Source organism: Oncorhynchus clarkii, unplaced genomic scaffold (genome assembly GCF_045791955.1).
Source record: "Oncorhynchus clarkii lewisi isolate Uvic-CL-2024 unplaced genomic scaffold, UVic_Ocla_1.0 unplaced_contig_4971_pilon_pilon, whole genome shotgun sequence".
In the NCBI taxonomy this organism is placed as follows: domain Eukaryota; kingdom Metazoa; phylum Chordata; class Actinopteri; order Salmoniformes; family Salmonidae; genus Oncorhynchus; species Oncorhynchus clarkii.
The window spans coordinates 35,001-50,000 of record NW_027261123.1 but is presented as its reverse complement, the minus strand read 5'-3'; the positions used below and the strand labels follow the sequence as shown (position 1 = coordinate 50,000).

Here is a 15,000-nt window from a genome sequence, read left to right as displayed (position 1 = left end):
CTCCCTCATCCTGGTAACTCTATGGTATGTTCTGACTCTCTCATCCTGATAACGCTATGGTATGTTCTGACTCTCATCCTGGTAACTCTATGGTATGTTCTGACTCTCTCATCCTGGTAACTCTATGGTATGTTCTGACTCTCTCATCCTGATAGCTCTATTGTATGTTCTGACTCTCTCATCCTGATCACATGTTCTGACTCTCTCATCCTGATAACTCTATGGTATGTTCTGACTCTCTCATCCTGGTAACTCTATGGTATGTTCTGACTCTCTCATCCTGATAACTCTATGGTATGTTCTGACTCTCTCATCCTGATCACATGTTCTGACTCTCCCAACCTGTTAACTCTATGGTATGTTCTGACTCTCTCATCCTGGTAACTCTATGGTATGTTCTGACTCTCTCATCCTGATAACTCTATGGTATGTTCTGACTCTCATCAAGATAACTCTATGGTATGTTCTGAATCTCATCCTGGTAACTCTATGGTATGTTCTGACTCTCATCCTGGTAACTATATGGTATGTTCTGACTCTCATCCTGGTAACTCTAGAGTATGTTCTGACTCTCTCATCCTGGTAACTCTATGGTATGTTCTGACAACTCTATGGTATGTTCTGACTCCCCCATCCTCGTAACTCTATGGTATGTTCTGACTCCCCCATCCTGGCAACTCTATGGTATGTTCTGACTCTCTCATCCTGGTAACTCTATGGTATGTTCTGACTCTCATCCTGATAACTCTATGGTATGTTCTGACTCTCATCCTGGTAACTCTATGGTATGTTCTGACTCTCATCCTGGTAACTCTATGGTATGTTCTGACTCTCATCCTGGTAACTCTATGGTATGTTCTGACTCTCATCCTGGTAATTCTATGGTATGTTCTGACTCTCTCATCCTGATAACTCCATGGTATGTTCTGACTCTCATCCTGATAACTCTATGGTATGTTCTGACTCTCATCCTGGTAACTCTATGGTATGTTCTGACTCTCTCATCCTGGTAACTCTATGGTATGTTCTGACTCTCTCATCTTGATCACATGTTCTGACTCTCATCCTGATAACTCTATGGTATGTTCTGACTCTCTCATCCTGATAACTCTATGGTATGTTCTGACTCTCTCATTCTGGTAACTCTATGGTATGTTCTGACTCTCTCATTCTGGTAACTCTATGGTATGTTCTGACTCTCATCCTGATAACTCTATGGTATGTTCTGACTCTCTCATCCTGATAACTCTATGGTATGTTCTGACTCTCTCATCCTGATAACTCTATGGTATGTTCTGACGCTCTCATCCTGATCACATGTTCTGACTCTCCCAACCTGGTAACTCTATGGTATTTTCTGACTCTCTAATCCTGGTAATTCTATGGTATGTTCTGACTCTCATCCTGGTAACTCTATGGTATGTTCTGACTCTCATCCTGATAACTCTATGGTATGTTCTGACTCTCATCCTGATAACTCTAGAGTACGTTCTGACTCTCATCCTGATCACATGTTCTGACTCTCTCATCCTGGTAACTCTATGGTATGTTCTGACTCTCTCATCCTGGTACCTCTATGGTATGTTCTGACTCTCTCATCCTGGTAACTCTATGGTATGTTCTGACTCTCATCCTGATAACTCTATGGTATGTTCTGACTCTCTCATCCTGATCACATGTTCTGACTCTCCCAACCTGGTAACTCTATGGTATGTTCTGACTCTCTAATCCTGGTAATTCTATGGTATGTTCTGACTCTCATCCTGGTAACTCTATGGTATTTTCTGACTCTCATCCTGATAACTCTATGGTATGTTCTGACTCTCATCCTGGTAACTCTATGGTATGTTCCGACTCTCTCATCCTGGTAACTCTATGGTATGTTCTGACTCTCATCCTGATAACTCTAGAGTATGTTCTGACACTCATCCTGATCACATGTTCTGACTCTCTCATCCTGGTAACTCTATGGTATGTTCTGACTCTCATCCTGATAACTCTATGGTATGTTCTGACTCTCATCCTGGTAACTCTATGGTATGTTCTGACTCTCTCATCCTGGTAACTCTATGGTATGTTCTGACTCTCATCCTAATAACTCTATGGTATGTTCTGACTCCCCCATCCTGATAACTCTATGGAATGTTCTGACTCCCCCATCGTGGTAACTCTATGGTATGTTCTGAATCTCAACCTGGTAACTCTATGGTATGTTCTGACTCTCATCCTGATAACTCTATGGTATGTTCTGACTCACTCATCCTGATAACTCTATGGTATGTTCTGACTCTCTCATCCTGATCACATGTTCTGACTCTCATCCTGGTAAATCTATGGTATGTTCTGACTCCCATCCTGATAACTCTATGGTATGTTCTGACTCTCTCATCCTGGTAACTCTGTGGTATGTTCTGACTCTCATCCTGATAACTCTTTGGTATGTTCTGACTATCTCATCCTGATAACTCTATGGTATGTTCTGACTCTCATCCTGGTAACTCTATGTTATGTTCTGACTCTCTCATCCTGATCACATGTTCTGACTCTCTCATCCTGATAACTCTATGGTATGTTCTGACTCTCTCATCCTGGTAACTCTGTGGTATGTTCTGACTCTCATCCTGATAACTCTAGAGTATGTTCTGACTCTCATCCTGATCACATGTTCTGACTCTCTCATCCTGGTAACTCTATGGTATGTTCAGACTCTCACATCCTGGTAGCTATATGGTATGTTCTGACTCTCTCATCCTGATAACTCTATGGTATGCTTTGACTCTCTCATCCTGATAACGATATGATATGTTCTGACTCTCATCCTGGTACCTCTATGGTATGTTCTGACTCTCTCATCCTGGTAACTCTATGGTATGTTCTGACTCTCATCCTGATAACTCTTTGGTATGTTCTGACTCTCTCATCCTGATAACTCTATGGTATGTTCTGACTCTCATCCTGGTAACTCTATGGTATGTTCTGACTCTCATCCTGGTAACTCTATGGTATGTTCTGACTCTCTCATCCTGATCACATGTTCTGACTCCCATCCTGACAAAAATGTGGTATGTTCTGACTCTCATCCTGATAACTCTATGGTATGTTCTGACTCCCCCATCCTGGTAACTCTATGGTATGTTCTGACTCTCCCATCCTGGTAACTCTGTGGTATGTTCTGACTCTCTCATCCTGGTAACTCTATGGTATGTTCTGACTCTCATCCTGATAACTCTATGGTATGTTCTGACTCTCTCATCCTGATAACTCTATGGTATGTTCTGACTCTCATCCTGGTAACTCTATGGTATGTTCTGACTCCCCCATCCTGGTAACTCTATGGTATGTTCTGACTCTCATCCTGGTAACTCTATGGTATGTTCTGACTCCCCCATCCTGGTAACTCTGTGGTATGTTCTGACTCTCTCATCCTGGTAACTCTCTGGTATGTTCTGACTCTCATCCTGGTAACTCTATGGTATGTTCTGACTCTCATCTTGATAACTCTATGGTATGTTCTGACTCTCATCCTGATAACTCTATGGTATGTTCTGACTCTCCCATCCTGATAACTCTATGGTATGTTCTGACTCTCATCCTGGTAACTCTATGGTATGTTCTGTTATGTTTCCCGTTTCAGCACTTCCTGCACTTCTCGCCTCGCGAGATTAAACTCGATCTTGTTTGTTGGCCTGAATTGCAAATATCTGACTTTGTTTTTCAGAGAGTTGCAGATTCATTTCCCTCATAGTTTCCAAGGAGTCGGTTTCTTTTCCAACAAAAATTGGTTAAAAACCTTTGAATGAGGTTGAAATAATGAAAGAGGAACTCATTCAGTGATCCCATTCCGTAATTAAAATATGAGTTGATTTTTCAGAAAGTCGGGGTGGTGGGGAGAGTCTCACATTTGAGATGGTTGTGTGTCCGTCTGTCCTCAGTAAGCTGTAGTCTGTCTTTCCTCTGCCCGTTGCCCAGCAACCATGAAATGTGCTGGGCCTCTCCCATTCTCTCTCTGATGTATCAGATAGTATGATGAAGCAGGTAGGCCCCTCCCTCTCCCTCTCTGATGTATCAGATAGTATGATGAGGCAGGTAGGCCCCTCCCTCTCTCTCTGATGTATCAGATAGTATGATGAGGCAGGTAGGCCCCTCCCTCTCTCTCTGATGTATCAGATAGTATGATGAGGCAGGTAGGCCCCTCCCTCTCCCTCTCTGATGTATCAGATAGTATGACGAAGCAGGAAGGCCCCTCCCTCTCCCTCCCTCTCTGATGTATCAGATAGTATGATGAAGCAGGTAGGCCCCTCCCTCTCCCTCCCTCTCTGATGTATCAGATAGTATGATGAGGCAGGTAGGCCCCTCCCTCTCCCTCCCTCTCTGATGTATCAGATAGTATGATGAAGCAGGTAGGCCCCTCCCTCTCTCTCCCTCTGATGTATCAGAGAGTATGATGAAGCAGGTAGGCCCCTCCCTCTCCCTCCCTCTCTGATGTATCAGATAGTATGATGAGGCAGGTAGGCCCCTCCCTCTCTCTCTGATGTATCAGATAGTATGATGAGGCAGGTAGGCCCCTCCCTCTCTCTCTGATGTATCAGATAGTATGATGAGGCAGGTAGGCCCCTCCCTCTCCCTCTCTGATGTATCAGATAGTATGACGAAGCAGGAAGGCCCCTCCCTCTCCTTCCCTCTCTGATGTATCAGATAGTATGATGAAGCAGGTAGGCCCCTCCCTCTCCCTCCCTCTCTGATGTATCAGATAGTATGATGAAGCAGGTAGGCCCCTCCCTCTCCCTCCCTCTCTGATGTATCAGATAGTATGATGAAGCAGGTAGGCCCCTCCCTCTCACTCCCTCTCTTATGTATCAGATAGTATGATGAAGCAGGTAGGCCCCTCCCTCTCCCTCCCTCTCTGTATCAGATAGTATGATGAAGCAGGTAGGCCCCTCCCTCTCTCTCTCTCTGATGTATCAGATAGTATGATGAAGCAGGTAGGCCCCTCCCTTTCCCTCCCTCTCTGATGTATCAGATAGTATGATGAAGCAGGTAGGCCCCTCCCTCTCCCTCTCTGATGTATCAGATAGTATGATGAGGCAGGTAGGCCCCTCCCTCTCCCTCCCTAATGATGCATCAGATAGTATGATGAAGCAGGTAGGCCCCTCCCTCTCTGATGTATCAGATAGTATGATGAGGCAGGTAGGCCCCTCCCTCTCTTATGTATCAGACAGTATGATGAGGCAGGTAGGCCCCTCCCTCTCTTTCTCTGATGTATCAGATAGTATGATGAAGCAGGTAGGCCCCTCCCTCTCTCTCTCTGATGTATCAGATGGTATGATGAGGCAGGTAGGCCCCTCCCTCTCTTTCTCTGATGTATCAGATAGTATGATGAGGCAGGTAGGCCCCTCCCTCTCTTATGTATCAGACAGTATGATGAGGCAGGTAGGCCCCTCCCTCTCCCTCTCTGATGTATCAGATAGTATGATGAAGCAGGTAGGCCAGACACAGATAGACTAACTCTGCCAGACACACACAGACTAACCCTGCCAGACACACACAGACTAACCCTGCCAGACACACAGACAGATTAACCCTGCCAGACACACAGACAGATTAACCCTGCCAGACACAGACAGACTAACCCTGCCAGACACACAGACAGACTAACCCTGCCAGACACAGACAGACTAACCCTGCCAGACACACAGACAGACTAACCCTGCCAGACACAGACAGACTAACCCTGCCAGACACAGACAGACTAACCCTGCCAGACACACAGACAGACTAACCCTGCCAGACACACAGACTAACCCTGCCAGACACACAGACTAACCCAGCCCATCAGCCACCTCCCTCTCCCTCTCTGATGTATCAGATAGTATGATGACCATCAGCCACCTCCTTCTCCCTCTCTGATGTATCAGATAGTATGATGACCATCAGCCACCTCCCTCTCCCTCTCTGATGTATCAGATAGTATGATGACCATCAGCCACAGAGAGAAAGTGTCAACAGCAAAAAGACAAGATAACACACACCTTAACACACAACCAACCACATCCCCTCATCAAAGTCTGTGTGTAATACACACACCTTAACACACAACCAACCACATCCCCTCATCACAGTCTGTCTGTAACACACACACCATAACACACAACTTAACACACAACCAACCACATCCCCTCATCACAGTCTGTCTGTAACACACACACCTTAACACACAACCAACCACATCCCCTCATCACAGTCTGTCTGTAACACACACACCATAACACACAACCAACCACATCCCCTCATCACAGTCTGTCTGTAACACACACACCTTAACACACAACCAACCACATCCCCTCATCACAGTCTGTCTGTAACACACACACCATAACACACAACCAACCACATCCCCTCATCACAGTCTGCCTGTAACACACACACCTTAACACACAACCAACCACATCCCCTCATCACAGTCTGTCTGTAACACACACACACCATAACAGAGTGATTTGGGGGGTCGTGACCCTAACCAGAGTGAGGTGGGGGGGTCGTGACCCTAGCCAGAGCGAGGTGGGGGGTCGTGACCCTAGCCAGGGTGAGGTGGGGGGGTCGTGACCCTAAACCAGAGTGAGGTGGGGGGTCGTGACCCTAGACAGGGTGAGGTGGGGGGGTCGTGACCCTAGCCAGAGTGAGGTGGGGGGTCGTGACCCTAGCCAGAGTGAGGTGGGGGGTCGTGACCCTAGCCGGAGTGAGGTGGGGGGTCGTGATCCTAGCCAGGGTGAGGTGGGGGGGGTCGTGACCCTAGCCAGAGTGAGGTGGGGGGTCGTGACCCTAGCCAGAGTGAGGTGGGGGGTCGTGACCCTAGCCAGAGTGAGGTGGGGGGGTTGTGACCCTAGCCAGAGTGAGGTGGGGGGTCGTGACCCTAACCAGGTGCCTTATTTCAAACCACGGTGGAAAACTACAAAGAAGATCTGAGCGCCAGAGAGACAAAGAGGTCCCAAAACACATCCAGGTTGAGGGAAGGATGTTATGGGGAAGAGAGGAAAGGGTAGGCACCTTCTTCCTCTTTCAGGAGGACTAACAACACAATGTACTACCCAGCTAACCAGAACTAGGATACAATCAAATTACTTTTAAATAAATTTTATACCACTGTGTACAAGAGAAAGGATCAAATCTCTGGTAATCGAATCAAGGAGAGACATCTGCTAATGTAAAGTGTGAAAACAAACGCGATAAAGTTATTAAGAGAGGATCAATTCTCTCCATGACCAGAACAACAACATTCTCCTCTCAAACTGTTGAACATTAAGTAGTGAGCCCACACACACACACACACACAGAGAAATGCATTCCCATGGTGCAGCTGTTCAGTTCTAGTAAACACCGAACTTGGACCATGAGTAGGCAGACAGATAGAACACCACATAACATACCAAGCCTCTACACGTGACGCAGCCAGACAAGCCAATGTAGAAGACACTGGATTATAATCCTGTAGAAGACACTGGATTATAATCCTGTAGAAGACACTGGATTATAATCCTGTAGAAGACACTGGATTATAATCCTGTAGAAAACACTGGATTATAATCCTGTAGAAAACACTGGATTATAATCCTGTAGAAGACACTGGATTATAATCCTGTAGAAAACACTGGATTATAATCCTGTAGAAGACACTGGATTATAATCCTGTAGAAGACACTGGATTATAATCCTGTAGAAGACACTGGATTATAATCCTGTAGAAGACACTGGATTATAATCCTGTAAAAGACACTGGATTATAATCCTGTAGAAGACACTGGATTATAATCCTGTAGAAGACACTGGATTATAATCCTGTAGAAAACACTGGATTATAATCCTGTAGAAAACACTGGATTATAATCCTGTAGAAGACATTGGATTATAATCCTGTAAGAGACACTGGATTATAATCCTGTAGAAGACACTGGATTATAATCCTGTAGAAGACACTGGATTATAATCCTGTAGAAAACACTGATTATAATCCTGTAGAAAACACTGGATTATAATCCTGTAGAAGACACTGGATTATAATCCTGTAGAAAACACTGGATTATAATCCTGTAGAAAACACTGGATTATAATCCTGTAGAAAACACTGGATTATAATCCTGTAGAAAACACTGGATTATAATCCTGTAGAAAACACTGGATTATAATCCTGTCAAAGGCACTGACTGATTAATTTTTGTTTATTTTATTGAACCTTTCTTTAACTAGTCAGTTAAGAACAGATTCTTATTTACAATGATGGCCTACCAGAAGGCAAAAGGCCTCCTGCGGGGACAGGGGCCTGGGATTAAATATGTAAACATTTAAATATAGGACAAAACACACATCACGACAAGAGAGACATCACAACACTACATAAAGAGAGAGCTAAGACGACAACATAGCAAGGCAGCAACGCATGACAACACAGCATGGTAGCAACACATGGCAACACAGCATGGTAGCAACACATGACAACACAGCATGGCAGCAACACACGACAATGCAGCATGGTAGCAACACATGACAACACAGCATGGTAGCAACACATGACAACACAGCATGGCAACAACACATGACAACACAGCATGGTAGCAACACATGACAACACAGCAAGGCAGCAATACATGACAACACAGCATGGTAGCAACACATGACAACGCAGTATGGCAGCAACACATGACAACACAGCATGGTAGCAACACATGACAACACAGCATGGTAGCAACACATGACAACACAGCATGGTAGCAACACATGACAACGCAGCATGGTAGCAACACATGACAACGCAGCATGGTAGCAACACATGACAACGCAGCATGGTAGCAACACATGACAACACAGCATGGTAGCAACACATGACAACGCAGCATGGTAGCAACATATGACAATGCAGCATGGTAGCAACACATGACAACGCAGCATGGTAGCAACAGAGCATGACAACAAAATGGTAGCAACACAACATAACAACAACATGGTAGCAACACAACATGGTAGCAACACAACATGGGAGCAACACAACATAACAACAACATGGTAGCAACACAACATGGTAGCAACACAACATAACAACAACATGGTAGCAACACATGACAACACAGCAAGGCAGCAATACATGACAACACAGCATGGTAGCAACACATGACAACGCAGCATGGCAGCAACACATGACAACACAGCATGGTAGCAACACATGACAACACAGCATGGTAGCAACACATGACAACGCAGCATGGTAGCAACACATGACAATGCAGCATGGTAGCAACACATGACAACGCAGCATGGTAGCAACAGAGCATGACAACAAAATGGTAGCAACACAACATAACAACAACATGGTAGCAACACAACATGGTAGCAACACAACATGGGAGCAACACAACATAACAACAACATGGTAGCAAAACAACATGGTAACAACACAACATAACAACAACATGGTAGCAACACAACATGGTATCAGCACAACATGGTACAAACATTATTGGGCCCAGACAACAGCACAAAGGGCAAGAAGGTAGAGACAACAATACATCACTCAAAGCAGCCACAACTGTCAGCAAGAGTGTCTATGATTGAGTCTTTGAATGAAGAGATTGAGATAAAACTGTCCAGTTTGAGTGTTTGTTGCAGCTCGTTCCAGTCGCTAGCTGCAGCGAACTGAAAAGAGGAGCGACCCAGGGATGTGTGTGCTTTGGGGACCTTTAACAGAATGTGACCGGCAGAACGGGTGTTGTATGTGAAGGATGAGGGCTGGTAGTAGGCATCTCAGATGTGGGGGAGTGAGGCCTAAGAGGGTTTTATAAATAAGCATCAACCAGTGGGTCTTGCGACAGGTATACAGAGATGACCAGTTTACAGAGGAGTATAGAGTGCAGTGTTGTGTTCTATAAGGAGCATTGGTGGCAAATCTGATGGCCGAATGGTAAAGAATATGTAGCCGCTCGAGAGCATCCTTACCTGCCAATCTATAAATGATGTATTCGTAATCTAGCATGGGTAGGATGGTCATCTGAATCAGGGTTAGTTTGGCAGCCGAGGTGAAAGAGGAGTGATTGTGATAGAGGAAACCAAGTCTAGATTTAACTTTAGCCTGCAGCTTTGATATGTGCTGAGAGAAGGACAGTGTATTGTCTAGCCATACTCCCAAGTACTGGTATGAGGTGACTACCTCAAGCTCTAAACCCTCAGAGGTAGTAATAACACCTGTGGGAAGAGGGACATTCTTCTTACCAAACCACATGACATTTGTTTTGGAGGTGTTCAGAACAAGGTTAAGGGTAGAGAAAGCTTGTTGGACACTAAGAAAGCTTTGTTGTAGAGCATTTAACACAAAAACCGGGGAGGGGTCAGCTGAATATAAGACTGTATCATCTGCATGTAAATGGATGAGAGAGCTTCCTACTGCCTGAGCTATGTTGGAAGCTCTCTCTGTCTGAAGTTCTGTAATTGACTAGCAGTAGCCAATCATTGTTTCCACTTCCATAGTGAGAGGATATGTCAACTGATCATTAGCAAAAGGTTTATTTACCCATATGACGAGATACCCTGGCTGAATCAGAGAGAACGTCTCTCTCTCTCTCTCTCTCTCTCTCTCTCTCTCTCTCTCTCTCTCTCTCTCTCTCTCTCTCTCTCACACACACACACACATACACACACACACACACACACACACACACACACACACACACACACACAGCATTCAGTCTCGTCAAGTTGTTTAATTTGTCTAGCTCTTCATATCGGTATAAATGAAGGAAGGAGAGCAGCAGCACCAGGCTAAACTAATGGTTTTCTTCCCAGAAAGAGCTACTGATATCTGGCTACTGTTCCAGATGCCCTGAGGCGTCACACTGGTTCAGTTCAAAGCCGTTCCTCTTGAAAATAAGGTAATAGCTTACGGTAGGGTTATATACCTTCCAACACCCCTGGTAAAAAAAATAAAAAATCCTCCAAACATGATGAATGGATTATGATGGATAAAATGTGTGTGTTATTACCATGTTATTACTGTGATATAAAGGTCAACGAATTATAAAGTGTATCTAATGGGAAAAGATAAGATAGTGAAGTATTCTAATAACTGCAGCATGATCAACGTTGCATCGTGTTATTATAATGTTATTACTATTGTACGATATATGGTCAATGTACTAACTATATATATATATTAATTTGGTTTTAGCGCAAATATATATATACCTTTGAAATATGCTTGAGATTATTTAGAAAACAACATGTCATTCGATTTTGAAGAGACGGGATCCGTGAAATCCAATAGACAAGAGAAACCAGAAGTATTCCTCACAAACGTTTAGGCTGCTTAGTTTTCAGGGTCTGTCTTCACGGTCCCTGTCATGGAGCTCTACACCGGACTAATCTCTGTCAAGGTACTCCAGCCTCTACATTCGGCTCTCAAGAGAAACATTTAACGTAAAGTCGATCCGTTTCAAATGGCCAAAAAAACAAGCACCGGTTCAAGTGAAAGGCTGACTACCTTCACGCAACTTTAAAGACGTTTTCTACCCGCTGTAGGCTACGTCGTGTAACAGACGCAAATCATGTTCTGATTTCCTAGAAACAAACTACCATTTGACAGCAATCAATTGAAACAATGCCTACGCATTTTAGCCACAAGCTATATGGATTGTTAGGAGATAAAACAGGCTCCCGAGGGGTAACGCTGTAGCAAGCCTATACATGATTATGATAAATAACATGGGAATAATGTCAATATTGGAAACATAAACCATTAGGTTTACACTAAACAGACTGGAATAAATTACATTTAAAGTGAACATCTAAACACAAATCATTAATTAGACCAAGACAGTCAAATTAAATCCAAACATAATCCACTCATATAATCAAAGGTTAACCTGACGATTAAGAACATGTTGGATTTGAATGATCCTACTAAATTATAACAAAGCTTGTTTGTGTAGATTGGCCTCTATGTCAAGCTAACCCGTTGACTGTTCGTATCTAAACACTCACAGTGAACATTTAGAATTTACACAGACGCCCTGATGATACCAGAACACAATACATTGTTTCTAAATCCCTCACTACACTAAAACATTTGTATTATAATCTCAGTGAAATATTGGGCATATTTCTATTGTAGGTGAAACGTTATTTCACTTATTTTTAAATCGTAGGTTTTGTAAGACGTCCAGCAGCCCCGACTCCCCCCGGAGAACTAAACCGGCTCCCGATGACGCCCGCGGCGCTAGGAATTACCTTCCCTAAAGAGAACTGCCGCGGCGGTCTCTACGCACGTCGAGTCCCGCTGACAGTTCCACACAGCAGATTCTGTCACTACATGTCGTTGAGTAATTGACTGTTTGAGGTATAAAACCCTCATTTTGAACATGTGCTGAAAGACCGAACGAGATTTCAATCCACATCTAAATAAAATAGGAAAGACTAGTTCGGGAAGACTAGACTAGGGAAAACCACTGTTCTCATCTTATTTTCCCTTTAGAAGGAAATATAATGATGTATTAATAAATGGGCAATATTTTTGCTGAAGCAAAGCGGTTCAAAGTCATATTTCAAATGACACATAACCCATTTGTGAGAACAGCCGTTGTAGGGCTGCGAACGGACTCGCTCCATAAAAACACGTACCTTCTTCACCGAGAACTACTTGTGGTAAGCAAACCGCCAGTAAACATCCACACAGCCACGTTAATATATCCATGTTGCTGGGTGAAGTTTTAGTCTCCTGATCTTGGAGAGAAGAAGTCGCAGTAAAAGTCCTCCTCGCACCTTTCCAAACTGTTTTCTCCACTCACGCGTCTCCACTGAGAATGGGTCTGTCTGTGGTCGGGGTTCTCCACAACGGCGATTTCCACCACCTTATTTTGTTTCCTCTTAAAAAAAAATAGAAATATTTTCCCCAGGTTATTTCAATTCAATAATTGAATAGATTCAAAACCATTCTACCCCGCCACAAGATTTGTTTTTTTTTAAATAGAACATAAATATCACCCAGAGGATCTTCTATTCCAACGAAATAAAGCCGTAGACAAAATACAGCTAAAACTAAATCATCTGTATCAATTCAGAAGGTCCATAGCGGTTTTAGTCCACTGATTTGACGCGTTCTGTGAGCTCATATCTGAAGTGAGTTGTTTTTCTTTTTGGCTGCCTCGAAATCCAGTGACAACATATGTCCTTATCTTTCCTTTGACTTTCTCCCTCCGGTACATTTACTTGTCCAAAACCCCCCACCCACCCACCCGCCCCCCACCCCCCAAAAAATAATCACAATCTAAACGAAACAGTCCAACTGTCCAAGGCTAGTGCGTAAAACCGTTCTTCCATACAGCACTCATCAAAAACATTGTTTTTTTTTGCCGTTAGAAACACCCTTTATTCTATAAGTAACACTCTGCTCTGTCTCTCCCGCGGTCCCCGCTCGTAGCTCCTTCCTCTACTCTGTCTCTCCCGCGGTCCCCACTCGTAGCTCCTTCCTCTACTCTGCTCTGTCTCTCCCGCGGTCCCCGCTCGTAGCTCCTTCCTCTACTCTGTCTCTCCCGCGGTCCCCGCTCGTAGCTCCTTCCTCTACTCTGCTCTGTCTCTCCCGCGGTCCCCGCTCGTAGCTCCTTCCTCTACTCTGTCTCTCCCGCGGTCCCCACTCGTAGCTCCTTCCTCTACTCTGTCTCTCCCGCGGTCCCCACTCGTAGCTCCTTCCTCTACTCTGCTCTGTCTCTCCCGCGGTCCCCGCTCGTAGCTCCTTCCTCTACTCTGTCTCTCCCCGCTGGTAGCTCCTTCCTCTACTCTGCTCGGAGTATTCTGTCTGAGTTTGAAGGCTCGGTTTTCCAGCAGCGCTGAGAGAGCAGCCAAGTCAGGCAGGCAGGCAGCATGTGTATGTAATAGCGTTAGAACGGAGCAGCTATCACATTACAGTCAGCACCTCGACCCGCCTCCTCACAGCCGCTGATTAAAGAGGACCACTCACTGCCTGCTGGAGCTCTTTCTTTCTTTCATTTATAAAAAGACAGTTACGGAAGGAAAAACAGAAGCGGAGCAAACACAGCCCCAAGCTCATGAAATTACATGTTAGTGGCGTATATAGGCTACAGTTACCACAGGCTGGTTGGCGTAATTATTATTTATGGAGAGAACTGGACAGGACTCCTGTGTGCTTAGATGTAAACTATTGGTATTCTTAGGCAATATGAACAAGCATTATACAGTCATTTAGTTACCATCATATTCTGAGAATAATCAGTTTATACCATGTCATTGCTGAATACTAATTTCTAATTGGCTTGAGGTGCATTTCCCTGTAACGCACCTGTAACGGTAACGACCTGTAACGGTATAATTGTAACGCGCTGTAACGCTATAATTGTAACGCGCTGTAACGCTATAATTCAATTCAATCTAATACGTTCTATTTCCGAGCTGCTTTTGAAAGGAAGCGCGTCATGGAACACACCTTCCGCGTGGTTCATTATTTTCCTTAGAATGCATAGTCCCTCGTTGATTTTCCCTAACGTAAGGAACATATGGAGATAGATTGATGTCAGCAAAAGGCCAGGCATGCAGGAATGCATCCCTTAATGTTAATGACGAGTTGCGAGTTTTACAAAGTCATTCAAAGTACATTTCCACCAGTTTTCCATACGGGAAATACCTTTCGGAGTGCAAACCATTTGACTTATTGACAGTACAGTTGTGTGTAACTGTACTCTGAAAATGCTGCCAGGCAGTGGAATATGGTAATATGGTCATGTGTAGCTGACCCGGGCTAAATGCAACATTCACTTGACAGCAAGCTATGTAGAGTAGTGTTTTTAACAAGGGCACAAGGTTCAAGTGTCTGAAGAATCAAAAATAAGGAGGAAAAACAGAATATATATATATATATACACACAAACCATGTCATGAAGTATAAGAAAAGGTTCAAAATGCCAGCTGACAATGAAAACAGATTTAAACCCCTCTAGTGACTTAAAGACCCTG

The 15,000-nt window shown here is 44.2% G+C and overlaps 1 protein-coding gene across 1 annotated transcript in view; it reads right to left on the bottom strand.

The window, feature by feature from the left end:
* The window catches only part of LOC139404964 (neuropilin-2-like), a 96,755-nt gene extending 83,525 nt beyond the window's left edge, over positions 1-13,230 (bottom strand). Inside the window, exon 1 of the mRNA XM_071147516.1 lies at positions 12,655-13,230. Within this exon, the coding sequence (XP_071003617.1) occupies positions 12,655-12,727 (73 nt within the window). The 5' untranslated portion in view covers positions 12,728-13,230. The remainder of the gene's footprint in view (positions 1-12,654) is intronic.
* Between the last annotated feature and the right edge of the window lie 1,770 nt (positions 13,231-15,000).